General features: G+C 37.7%; 1 protein-coding gene across 1 annotated transcript in view; it reads left to right on the forward strand.

The window, feature by feature from the left end:
- rasa4 (RAS p21 protein activator 4) overlaps nt 1-14,457 on the forward strand; it is a 130,663-nt gene that overhangs the window by 45,097 nt on the left and 71,109 nt on the right. Inside the window, exon 2 of the mRNA XM_028807134.2 lies at nt 4,330-4,386. Within this exon, the coding sequence (XP_028662967.1) occupies nt 4,330-4,386 (57 nt within the window). The remainder of the gene's footprint in view (nt 1-4,329; nt 4,387-14,457) is intronic.

The raw sequence follows: 14,457 nt of genomic DNA on the forward strand, positions 1-14,457 counted from the left end.
AAGCATACAAGCATGTTCATAAGGGAAACAAAGCACGGTGTAAAACGTAACTTTAAATTAAGTTTATAGAAACGCTCCCGCTGCGGATTGCAATAACATATTCGCGAGATAAAACTTTAATGAGAAGACACGAGGTATAAACGAACCACACGCCGTGGCGCAACGTTAGGGGCAACATTTTCAACCATTCTATGATCTGCTTCTCACAACTGAAAGACGGCACATGGCAGATGTTAGCCGACTTGCTGACCGCAACGTTAGGGGCTTCAACTATGGCGCTGACGCCACATCTCAGTGCCAACACTTTGCAGACTCTACTTAAAAGACACGCCCTCCTCACTGGACAGTTAAAAAGACCAATCAAAGTAACGATGACATCAAGTATTACCCAATCAAAAGTAGGAAAGGAGGCATCTTCATAAAATGCGTGTGGGATGATTTGCATGAGACGCTGCTTTAAAAAAAAAATTATAAAAAAAATACGGGATAAATCCCGTCCAGTATTGATTCAAAACGGGACGCGCAATCTCATTCTCAAACGCGGCACCATTCCGTATTTTAAAGGACGGGTGGCAACCCTACAGTGCCAGGTAACCACCCATACAATCACATTGTGATTCAGACTAGGAATGCAATGAATGTAATTACCCCGATCTACATACAAGGCGAAAGTCTTGCAACATTCAAAGATGATGGTTTGGGATAAGTACACCATACAACATAAAAGAGCTTATGAAGCCTTGAACCGAAAAAAGCAAGATCTCAGAGATCGTAAAAAAAAAAATAGGAGGTAATGTCGTTTTACTCGCTGTAGATTTTAGTCAAACATTACCAGTTATTCCACGAGGGAGACCAGCAGATCAACTCAACGCGTGTTTAAAATCCATGCTTCTCCCACGCTCGGTTATATGTCGCGTGTTCTCGGGTAGGTGCACCAAAAAATGTATACATTTAAGCATGTAATGGGCAAACAAAAAATGAGATATACCCGAAGGCACTGCAGTAGTACTTAATGTAACTTTACTTCTTAAATGTTAATGTTTTACTGTTTAATAATTTATACGCTTCTTATATGTTGTTCAAATTCTTTTATCAAAATACCACTGACAGCGCAATGCACGATAACATGGAGTGAATACACCATACGCATCCGCCCACGGCTGCCCTGCTGTGCGCAGATAGGAGTTGATTCTACAATAAAATAAAATAAAGATAAAAAGAGTAAAACAATCATCACCCATAAAGCGGATAGTAGACGTGACGTACTATATGTGTACCACATTTCAAGTGTATAGGTGAAACGGTTTGCGAGCTACAGGTCATTTAAAATCCTGGACAGACACACAAATTGCCACGGTAGCAAATTACAGAAGAAGATTTTACTGTTTAATAATTTATATTTATATGAAATGTGCTTCTTATATATTACTTCATATTCTCATATGATAATGATGTTAATGTTTATATTGATTTCTGTGTTATTAAAACTGCATGTATGTGTGTATATGTATATATATATATATATATATATATATATATATATATACTAGCAAAATACCCGCGCTTCGCAGCGGAGAAGTAGTGTGTTAAAGAGGTTATGAAAAAAAAAGGAAACATTTTAAAAATAACGTAACATGATTGTCAATGAAAGCCCGTTTCAGTCAGTAAGTCTTATGTGTGTGTTTATGTATGTGTGTATATATATGTAGATGTGTATATGTAGATATGTATATATATATGTATATGTATATAAATGTTTATGTGTGTGTGTATATTATATATATAATATATATATATATATATATATATATATATAAAAGACAGCAACAGTTATAACAATGACAACACAATTACATTGACAATCCATCCATCCATCCATTTCCCAACCCGCTGAATCCGAACACAGGGTCACGGGGGTCTGCTGGAGCCAATCCCAGCCAACACAGGGCACAAGGCAGGAACCAATCCTGGGCAGGGTGCCAACCCACCGCAGACATTGACAATCATGTTACGTTATTTTTAAAATGTTTCCTTTTTTTTTCATAACCTCTTTAACACACTACTTCTCCGCTGCGAAGCGCGGGTATTTTGCTAGTATATATATATATATATCTAAATCCCCGCGAAGTACTGCTTTTAAATTTTTATGAAGAAGAAAAGCTTTTTAAATTGAGGGAAAATATCCCAATAGCAATTTGTTAAGGATCTGTTTTTTTGTGAAGCAGCCTTAACACAGCTTTTCCGTTGTTTTATAAACGAACGCCATATAAGGTCTTCCTTTTTCTTTGCTTCGCCAAGGAAAGAGCCTTTTTATTAAATCCAAGGGTTCTTCGCTTTTTTTTTTGTTTGTTTATTACGATTGTTATAGTTCTGTTTGTATACGACGTTGTCAGTTCAGCACTCAGGTTGTAATATGACCAAGCTGTGCAAGCTTACTGTTAAGAATGCAACGTATAGTTGTACATGAGAAAAGCAATCTTGCCTCAAATCAATGGCAAACTTTTGTAGGTCTATGAACTTAATTTAAAGTTTAGGTTTACACGGTGCTTTCTTTCCGAAGTACCTGCACTCATGAATATGTCTGTATGCGTCAGTCGCTCAAATCCCCGCGCTTCGCACCGGCGAAGTACTGCTTTTAAATTTTTATTAAGAAGAAAAGAAAACCTTTTAAAATTGAGGGAAAATATACCAATAACAGTTTGTTAAGGATCTGTTTTTTTGTGAAGCTGCGTTCACTCGAGTGATCACTTCGAGATGACTTGCTGGCTAACCATAAGCGTTACCTGGTAGGTCACCACCCATACAATCAGATTGTGAATCAGACTACGAATGCCGTGAATGTAATTACCCCGATCTACATGCTGTCAAATAAACGAACCACACGCCGTGGCGCAATTTTAGGGGCTTAGCGTCTAGCGCTGACGTCCGAGGTTCGATTCCCGTAAGGGAGTGAAGTGAGCGCTTCGCACCGGCGAAGTACTGCTTTTAAATTTTTATTAAGAAGAAAAGAAAACCTTTTTAAATTAAGTCTTAAAAAGAGCTGTAAAGATATTGACAATAAGCTACGCAAACCCACCAAGACATGCAATCGTTTAAATCAAAGCACGAGTCGAAAAACACCATCCCATAATATTAGTTAACGATTAACACATTTCTATATGTATTGTAAGCATACAATACAACTGATAATATGTTGCGCTTATTTATCTGGTGTACTGACATTTTTGCGCGTTTAACGGCTGAAATCTAGCGTGGTTTGTGCCCTTCAGAATGAAAAGAGTTTGCATTTACCTTTTTAATAAAAGGCGAGCTTTTAAGCCTGAGAAATCACCCCGTAAATGCACACGTTTAATTGCACATGTGTTAATATGTATGCTTACACAGTATTAAAAGACACTCAACAAGTACACAGTATTAAAAGACAGTCAACAATTAACGTCATTTACCTTTGTTCCCGCGTTTGACTTGTGCTGTAAATCTCTTCCTCGTTTTCAGTTCACGTGATTACGTAGGAGGCATAATACGTGATGACGCGATACGTGACTCCGCCTCCTCCATTAGAGTATATGGACAAAAAACAGGTTCCAGTTATGACCATTACACGTAGAATTTCGAAATGAAACCTGCCTAACTTTTGTAAGTAAGCTGTAAGGAATGAGCCTGCCAAATTTCAGCCTTCTACCTACACGGGAAGTTGGAGAATTAGTGATGAATGAGTCAGTCAAACAGGTTCCAGTTATGACCATTACGCGTAGAATTTCGAAATAAAACCTGCCTAACTTTTGTAAGTAAGCTGTAAGGAATGAGCCTGCCAAATTTCAGACTTCTACCTACATGGGAAGTTGGAGAATTAGTGATGAGTGAGTCAGTCAAACAGGTTCCAGTTATGACCATTACGCGTAGAATTTCGAAATAAAACCTGCCTAACTTTTGTAAGTAAGCTGTAAGGAATGAGCCTGCCAAATTTCAGACTTCTACCTACACGGGAAGTTGGAGAATTAGTGATGAGTGAGTGAGTCAGTCAGTCAGTCAGTCAGTCAGTCAGTGAGGGCTTTGCCTTTTATTAGTATAGATTAATTCCCAAGGGGAAATTATCTTTTTCATATGACTTTTTGAGGTCAAAGTGCAGGATCAGCCTTTGTACAGTGCCTTGCTCAATGGCCCAGCAGAGTGGGATCCCTTTTGGCAGTAACATGATTTAAACTGGCAACCTTCCAGATACCAGTGCAGATCCTTAGCCAAAGAGCTACCACTCCAAAGATGACTATTCATTTGTTTTGTTGGGTAAATGCTATTTTAGAAGTACCTCACATTTTTTTTTTCCTTCAGCTCTGGCAGCAGTGACCCGTATTGCATTGTTCGGATTGATAGTGAAGCCATCATAAGGTAAGTGGTCTTTTTATATGTAAATCTACGAATCTGTTAATAACAGTTTAATTTTATGTTTCTACTGAATAGCTAAAACAGGTTTACAGGCCACTTTAAAATGGTTTACCCATATTTGCATAGTTTGATCTCAGTAATACTTTGACTGGTAGTTTTAATGATTTTGTGTTATTTTACTTTAGTTTTAAGTAAATAAATAAGACCTGTTTTCCTTAACTGTTGGTTCCATTAATCTCATAAATAAGCTACAATTAATATCCTTTTAACAAGACCAAGCTAGATCAATAAGACATTTACAAACACATTTTTAAAGGATGCAAAATATTATTTAATTATTGTTATCATCAAAGTCCCACAAAATATTGAGATAATTTTTTGCCAATATCACACAACTCTAGATGAGGTGTCAACACAAATATATAAAAAACTCTCCAGTTAAAGGATTTCCAGAATCAATACCTTCTGCTGTCTTTTTATTGACTAAAAAGTTCTTGTTTCTTGTTGCTTTTATTTTCTTGCATTCATTTAGTTCTAGTTTTCAGACATTTTTCTTTTTTTTTTGTTGTAGTTAACAGAATTATAATTTTTTTCGATAATGACATTATGTTTTAGTTTTCATTAACAAGAAGAATACTGAAGAAATGTACACAATTACTGAGCACATTCCTTGCCCTTGTATAACACACCTTCTAAGACCACGTGACATCAAAATCTACACAAGGAGACCCCAGGTTCTGAAGACTCATGGCATCATAGTATCCAAACTTGCAAATGACTGCACATGATGGCATCTTAACTGTGCAACTCAACATGTAGAAAAACAAAAAACAAAATAAAATACTAAACTTTCTTTTATTTCTGACAACTGTATGACTTATTATTATTATTATTATTATTAATTTGGCAGATGCCTTTACCCAAGGCAACTTACATGATCAGGATACATTGTAGTTTGGCAATATAAATGGCCATTTAAATATTGTTTGTTTTTTAATAAATGAAGAAGATCATTGATGATCATTTGATCATTAATATTTTTAGAAAGAGAAGTTGTCCATATTCATTTTATGAACATTGTTTTATAAATATCATTTCTCCACAGCAAGACGTGAGACATATCAAACAGGCATATCCTTATTTTAATTTGAACTACAGAATGAGAGGGTGACAGTGGGAAGAACACATAATACAGATGAATAAAACATGAGCAGAACCCCTGGGCCCTTTCAACCACATTTAAGTCATTTGCAGGATACTCTTTCTCTCTCCGTCTTTTGTAAGCCTAACCATTGAGCCTTTCCAAAAATTCATCCCTAGACATACTTTAGCCTCTACCTTGAGGCAATATTACACTTTATGCTGGGGACACGTGTAGATTAAGCCCCGTGATTACTTCCAAAGTCAGAAACATTCTGCTTTGGTTATAGGAACATCATGTTAGCATTTCCTGCAGCCTGCTGATCATGCATAACTAATCCTTAGTAGCCCCAGAGACATAGGTGCCTAAAGCAGCTCCATTGCTAGCTGCACTCTCCTCTAGGCAGCAAAGTTCCACATGCTGCAAACTCTGTTCTGCTTGGAGGAATTGCAGTAATCCAGCTGCTCAAACATTCTAGAGGAGTATTGCTAGCTTCCTTCTAGGGCACTACACATGACAGGGTTTTACCCCTCCTAGTGGCCCATTTTCTCCCAACCTGAGGCGTGCTTTCAATGGTAATCTGGTAGTCTTTCTTTCTCTCTCTCTCTCTTGTTCTTTGTCATGGTGGATTTCTGCCTGATTTCACTATGTGGATTTTAGTAAAACTCCATAGTATCAATATTTTTCTTAGAGGGTTAGTGATCATACTAACTAAATAGCTTCTTCTGGATATCTTTGTCTTTAGGTTAAGTCAAAGCAGACTTTTGTGTTTTAATATTATGACCACATGACCCAGTATCAGTACGCCATCACATTTTTTTTCTTAAAAAATCTCAGCTAAGAAAGCCTTATTAATAAGCCCACCTATACAGTGCATCCAGAAAGTATTCACAGTGCATCGCTTTTTCCACATTTTGTTAATGTTACAGCCTTATTCCAAAATGGATTAAATTCATTTTTTTCCTCAGAATTCTACACACAACACCCCATAATGACAACGTGAAAAAAGTTTACTTGAGGTTTTTGCAAATTTATTAAAAATAAAAAAATTGAGAAAGCACATGTTCATAAGTATTCAAAGCCTTTGCCGTGAAGCTCGAAATTGAGCTCAGGTGCATCGTGTTTCCCCTGATCATCCTTGAGATGTTTCTGCAGCTTAATTGGAGTCCACCTGTGGTAAATTCAGTTGACTGGACATGATTTGGAAAGGCACACACCTGTCTATATAAGGTCCCACAGTTGACAGTTCATGTCAGAGCACAAACCAAGCATGAAGTCAAAGGAATTGTCTGTAGACCTCCGAGGCAGGATTGTCTCGAGGCACATATCTGGGAAAGGTTACAGAAAAATTTCTGCTGCTTTGAAGGTCCCAATGAGCACAGTGGCCTCCATCATCTGTAAGTGGAAGAAGTTTCGAAACCACCAGGACTCTTCCTAGAGCTGGCCGGCCATCTAAACTGAGCGATCGGGGAGAAGGGCGTTAGTCAGGGAGGTGACCAAGAACCCGATGGTCACTCTGTCAGAGCTCCAGAGGTCCTCTGTAGAGAGAGGAGAACCTTCCAGAAGGACAACCATCTCTGCAGCAATCCACCAATCAGGCCTGTATGGTAGAGTGGCCAGACAGAAGCCATTCCTTAGTAAAAGGCACATGGCAGCCTGCCTGGAGTTTGCCAAAAGGCACCTGAAGGACTCTTAGATCATGAGAAAGAAAATTCTCTTGTCTGATGAGACAAAGATTGAACTCTTTGGTGTGAATGCCAGGCGTCACGTTTGGAGGAAACCTGGCACCATCCCTACAGTGAAGCATGGTGGTGGCAGCATCATGCTGTGGGGATGTTTTTCAGTGACAGGAACTGGGAGACTAGTCAGGATAAAGGGAAAGATGACTGCAGCAATGTACAGAGACATCCTGGATGAAAACCTGCTCCAGAGCGCTCTTGACCTCAGACTGGGGTGACGGTTCATCTTTTAGCAGGACAACGACCCTAAGCACACAGCCAATATATCAAAGGAGTGGCTTCAGGACAACTCTATGAATGTCCTTGAGTTGCCCAGCCAGAGCCCAGACTTGAATCCGATTGAATATCTCTGGAGAGATCTTAAAATAGCTGTGCACCGATGCTTCCCATCCAACCTGATAGAGCTTGAGAGATGCTGCAAAGAAGAATGGGTGAAACTGGCCAAGGATAGGTGTGCCAAGCTTGTAGCATCATATTCAACAAGACTTGAGGCTGTGATTGCTGCCAAAGGTGTATCGACAAAGTATTGAGCAAAGGCTGTGAATACTTATGTACATGTGTTTTCTCAGTTTTTTTATTTTTAATAAATTTGCAAAAACCTCAAGTAAACTTTTTTCATGTTGTCATTATGGGGTATTGTGTGCAGAATTCTGAGGAAAAAAATGAATTTAATCCATTTTGGAATAAGGCTGTAACATAACAAAATGTGGAAAAAGTGATGCGCTGTGATGCGCTCTGACAGCTTGCAAAACAATGATCACAATACAAATAAGAGCGACTTTTAGATGTCTTGGCTTGCATTCATCCACTTCATGTTTTTCTCGTCTTTATAAATGCACCCAGATGTTGCATGCTAAAAAGGGGACATTGTGATAGTAGCTTATAGTTTTCATGTATCTACCTTTTTCATGGTACGTTGTACACAAGCAAGCTTTGCAACAGACAATTGCATGGGACACCACTGGTAAATTACTTGATGTTTCTTTAAGATCAGTTAGCAATGTCTCTCAAGATAGAAGACATTTACAGTATGAGATACCCTGACCTGTTTATGTAGGATATCAAATTGGCGGTAGTCTTCTAGTAGTCTTCTAGTCTGAGGCTGCACGATTTCCTGTCAGAATAATAACACTGGTGGTATTGCTATATTTTTTTATTGTAATGAATTTAAGTGAATATTTTGTGAAAGCATAGACATTATTGCTAGAAGGTCTGATGAAGAATGTAGGATTACTGAATTTATGCCTAAAATGAGCTAATTTACAATTTAAAATAAATGTACACAGTACAGGATAAAACTTTTGAAAGATGCAGTCATGTTACCAGCAAAACCGACCAAAGATTTGGAAATTACTGAGGTGCTCTATTTGCTTTTTCTTTAATTGCCGTCTGTATGAAGTGATGAAAATATTACTGGATCCCTTTCCTCCTCTTCTGCATATTGGAAAACATGATACAAATTGACTGAAATGGGTTTTACCATAATAAGGTTCTTTAGATAGATAGATAGATAGATAGATAGATAGATAGATAGATAGATAGATAGATAGATAGATAGATAGATAGATAGATAGATAGATAGATAGATAGATACTTTATTAATCCCAAGGGGAAATTCACATACTCCAGCAGCAGCATACTGATAAAGAAAATATTAAATTAAAAAGTGATAACAATGCAGGTATACAGACAGACAATAATGTTAACGTTTACTCTCCCAGGTGGAATTGAAGAGTCGCATAGTGTGGGGGAGGAACAATCTCCTCAGTCTGTCAGTGGAGCAGGAAAGTAACAGCAGTCTGTCGCTGAAGCTGCTCCTCTATCTGGAGATGATACTGTTTAGTGGATTCAATGGATTCTCCATTATTGACAGGAGCCTGCTCAGCGCCCGTCGCTCTGCCACAGATGTCAAACAGTCCAGCTCAGTGCCTACAATAGAGCCTGCCTTCCTCACCAGTTTGTCCAGGCGTGAGGCGTCCCTCTTCTTTATGCTGCCTCCCCAGCATACCACTGCATAGAAGAGGGTGCTCACCACAACCGTCTGATAGAACATCTGCAGCATCTTATTGCAGATGTTGAAGGACGACAGCCTTCTAAGGAAGTATAGTCGGCTCTGTCCTTTCTTACACAGAGCATCAGTATTGGCAGTCCAGTCCAATTTATCATCCAGCTGCACTCCCAGGTATTTATAGGTCTGCACCTTCTGCACACAGTCACCTTTGATGATCACGGGGTCCATGAGGAGCCTGAGCCTTCTAAATTCCACCACCAGCTCCTTGGTTTTGCTGGTGTTCAGCTGTAGGTGGTTTGAGTCGCACCATCTAACAAAGTCCTTGATTAGGTTCCTATACTTTAGGCTTGATTGATTGAGAATTTTCCTTTCCTTAATAAAGGCCTTATCCATTAGCTGGGGTAACACAGTGGCAGGATAGGGGAAAAGTAAATATATGTGCAGTTGTTGAAACTTTACTAGGAACTTAGTCATATGCAAAGCAGGAGTCACATTACCCCAGGACATTTTGTGTCATTTCATAATCTGCATATACTGTTAAGGTATAGTAGGTATTTTGTAAATTTTGAATAAGATTTTTACTAAATTGCAGATACTTAATTTTAGAGTTTTATTACTTAATTGATCTTTCTTTCTTCCAATTTGCAAGCCTTTTTATTATTATACTTTTTAGTAAGCAGCTGCAGTAGTAGCATGTCAGTGACAAGAATAGTGTGGAAAAGTACATTTGTATAGGACAGATAAGAAATAATTTATAAACCATCCATCCATCCATTATCCAACCCGCTATATCCTAACTACAGGGCCACGGGGGTCTGCTGGAGCCAATCCCAGCCAACACAGAGCGCAAGGCAAGAAACAAACCCTGGGTAGGGCGCCAGCCCACCACAGGGCGCACGCACACACACACACAACAAGCACACACTAGGGACAATTTAGAATTGCCAATGCACCTAACCTGCATGTCTTTGGACTGTGGGAGGAAACCGGAGTACCCGGAGGAAACCGACGCAGACACGGGGAGAACATGCAAACTCCACGCAGGGAGGACCCAGGAAGCCAACCCGGGTCTCCTAACTGCGAGGCAGCAGCGGTATCCACTGCACCAAAGTGCCGCCCATTTATAAACCAGTTTCTTGTAAAAAGACTGTTTTAATATTGTTTATCATGGAGTATCTAAATAAAATTTGAAACCCAATTTAATTTATTCCATCAAAAAAGCATACTTTGTAATGATATTGTCATAATACATTCGACCAAGTCAAAGAATACTACAATAAATATAGGTTTCAAAGTCAAGCTGATTGATGGGGCTAAATAACCAGATCTGAGATTAGGTACATAGTGTTGTACAAGATTTAGTAAGTGCAGGCAAGATTGAAATAGTTTATTTTCAAATCTCTTAAGCAGACAGGATGTCAATGGATTTATTGCAGTGAAATTGGAATGGCCAAACAAAAAAGAGAGGAAAATGTTGTAAAGCATGCAATTTATTTTTTTTTAAACGAATCGGTTATTATTGAGTGAAAAGATGGAAATGGCAATGTTATTTGTTTATGGAAAAAATAATTCCATTAGGATATCTGCTAAAGGATATGAACTTGAACTGTGATGATGAAGTGTTTCAGAGACTGAGTTATAGGAAATCGAGTTTCCTGAAAGCAAGCACTAGTACCGACTGTGGATTTTCTGCAAGCCCCTGAGTTCTGTGAATCCAAAACATCAACTTTATAGTTTGGAAAGTGCACAAGTTGGATAAGAATCTCACCAGTAACTGCAAGTCATGTAAGATAGAATATTTCATACATTTCATTATAAGAAAAGTGGACATCCCACTTTTAATTTATGAAAACCTGTAGCTAAATTATCCATCCACCGATTTATTCCTTACTGGACCAGTGTAATTTATTTCAGGGTCACATTGGCAACTGTAGATAGCATTTTATCTCAGGGAACACACTTAAAATGGAGCACCTGGATAAATCTACACAAGGATAAGAGGGGAGTGTGTAACATCCAAACAGACAGTGACCAGGTTAGAATTAGATAGATAGATAGATAGATAGATAGATAGATAGATAGATAGATAGATAGATAGATAGATAGATAGATAGATAGATAGATAGATAGAACATTCTAGATGAGAACAGGCCATTCAGCCCAACAAAGCTCACCAGTCCTATCCACTTAATTCTTCTAAAAAAAACACCATGTCTAGTTGTGAAAGTCCCTAAAGTCTTACTTTCTATAACACTACTTGGTAGCTTCTTCCAAGTGTCTGTGATTCTCTGTGTAAAGAAAAACTTCCTTTTCATAACGTGTACTTTCGGTTTTCAGGCATCCCATTGTAGATTCAAACCTAACATTTTTACTTCCTATGTTTAATATCTTACATTTACTGACATTAAATTTAATCTGCCACAAATCTACCCAAGCCTGTATTCTGTCCAAGTCCTTCTGTAATGATTTAATGGATTCCAAATTATCTGCCAATCCACCTATCATGGTATCATCTGCAAACTTAAACAGCTTGTTACTTATATTCCTATTCAAATAATTTATATCATTTATATATCAAAATATTTATTTGTGGAACACCACTCTTAACATCGGCCAGTTCTGATAAGGCTCCTCACACCATCACCCTCTGCTTCCTATGACTGAGCCAATTCTGTACCCATCTACAAAAATCACCCTGAACCCCCACTTCTTTTAGTTTGATGCCCAACCTCTCATGTGGCACCTTATCAAATGCTTTCTGAACAACAAGATAAAAAATATCATATGCTCCACTTTGATCATATCATTTTGTTGCTTCCTCATAGAATTCTAGCATGTTAGTAAAACATGACCTTCCTCTTCTGAACCCATGCTAAACGTTCAGAAAAACTCCTGTACTGTACTTGCCATGTGCTGCTTAAACTTATCCTTAATAATTCCTTCCATTAATTTTCCTGTGATGCATGTTAAACTTACTGGCCTATAGTTGCTTGTATCTGCCCAGACACACAGGATAATATTTGCCATTTTCCCATCCTTCAGAATTTCCCTAGTGCGCAGTGACTTCCTAAAAATATGCATCAAGGGTTTATATACTGTATGTACTCGGTAGCCTCCTTAAGAACTCAAAGGTAAATATTATCTGGTACTGTTCTTTTTTATTTTAGCATATTTAATCCGAGTAGTACTTCTCCCTCTAGAATTTCTAAATCACTCAGAACCTCCTTAGTTCCATTTATAGCTGGGAGGTTATCCACTTCCTCACTTATGAAGATATCAGAAAAATGCAAGTTTAGAGTATTCACTATTTCACTGCCTGTATTTTTCATTCCCCTTTACTATTCCTGATGCACTTCACCTCCTCCTTGACTATCACTATTAAAATACTTTTTGAATTACCTTTTGCCTTATATGCTATGTTCTTCTCCTACTTTCATTTAGCCTCCCTAACATCCTTCTTAATGGCTGACCTTATGTTCTCATATGTCCTACGATTCACATTGGAGTTATTAGTCTTATATTTCTTACACAGCTATTTTTTCCTTTACAGCTTCTTTTTTAACTCTTTATTAACCCACTGTGGTGTTGTTTGATTTTAATTTCCTATTAATTCCAAATTTAGGTACTGTATGTACCTATCCTACATGTAAAACATTTTTAAACCTGTTCCGCTGCTCCTCAACTGTCCCCACACTTAAAAACTTATCCCAGTCTGTCTTTTTTAACTTTGACGCATCTGCTCAAAATTTTCCCTTCCAAAGTTAAACTTAACAATTCTAGTCTTTGCATCCACACTCTTACAAAATACTGAGAATTATATTATGGTCACTTAACCCTAGGGGTTCAATCATCTCTACACCCTCAATTCTATCTGGATTAATACAAAATACTAAATCCAGGCTTCACTCTGCATTGGTGTTGTAACATACTGAGTTAAAAAATAGATAGATAGATAGAACTTTATTTGTCCCCAGGGGAAATTTAGCTTTTTTGGAATTGGAGCCTAGCCTGCTGTATCTTTGAAACAGCAGTGGTAACCCAGGCTTCACAATGCCATTCAGCTAAATTATCATGTCTAACATTAATATTACTTTTGATCACCACATAAAGTTGTAAAGATATATTGTTCATAACTTTTGGGTATGTTTTAAAAAACGAAGTACACATTGTAATTAATACAAAGGTGTGATACAGCATCTATAAATTATTCTCCTTGCAAATATCTTTGAAGTCTGACAGTGGAAGCAGTAAGAGTGCACAGCTGAATTTGGCTGAGGAAGGAAAGTTGTCATAGAAAAACATTTTGCTGATCCAATCTTATAAAAAAGGTCTCTATCCTGACCTGCATGGACACTTTAATGAAATGATGTGATGGCATACCTGTACTGAAAAGGCTGAACTCTGCAAGTAGAAAATTAAAGACTTGCCAGTGAAGTCAGTATGCCCGTGGAGAGAAACATAAGTTTTCTTAGCGTGATAAATGTTGATAGTGTTGTGTCAAATCAGTACTGAATAAATTGTAGGACAGATACCTACAAAATTTGTGAGTTTGGATTAATTCTGAGGAATTTAGGGTCTACTGGCTCATTCTCCTAGGGAAGTGAAGAATACTAATAAAGCTGTTCACAGGAGTGATAATAAAGTGATCAGGTGCAGCAGAATAAGATAAAGACATAGTCAATGAAAACACAGGATTTAAAACATATCAATGCTTGTTATTGGTTATAAAAGGAAAGTATAAAAAAATCTGAACTTCTTAAACAACAGAAAGTTAAGTGAATAATACAGTGTAATTGATAACAACAAAAAATAAGGTACCATAGTAAGCTCATTGCATTTTACTGTATGTTACAATTAGAAATTATATATTGTATATCATACCTGTGGTGGAACCATCTTATTTTTGGTTAGCAGTTGAAGGCGTGGTTTTTGATATTACTATTTCATATTCTGCTGGACTAGCACACACATGGGGACAAAAAATGTAGGACCTGGAGATGCGACTTACCCATCTTGAGGTGCAGCTCCTGTCAGGAGTGAATTGTGAATATGAACTCCAGATTATAACAACTCAGTAAGAATTATATTTTTTTTTCTAAAAAGAGCAAAGTTTGACATTCACAGAACACGTGCAAGATATTTACTGTACATCTTTAGTGCAAAACCATGCTGTCACTGAGATT

This window comes from Erpetoichthys calabaricus, chromosome 8 (assembly GCF_900747795.2).
Source record: "Erpetoichthys calabaricus chromosome 8, fErpCal1.3, whole genome shotgun sequence".
NCBI lineage: Eukaryota > Metazoa > Chordata > Cladistia > Polypteriformes > Polypteridae > Erpetoichthys > Erpetoichthys calabaricus.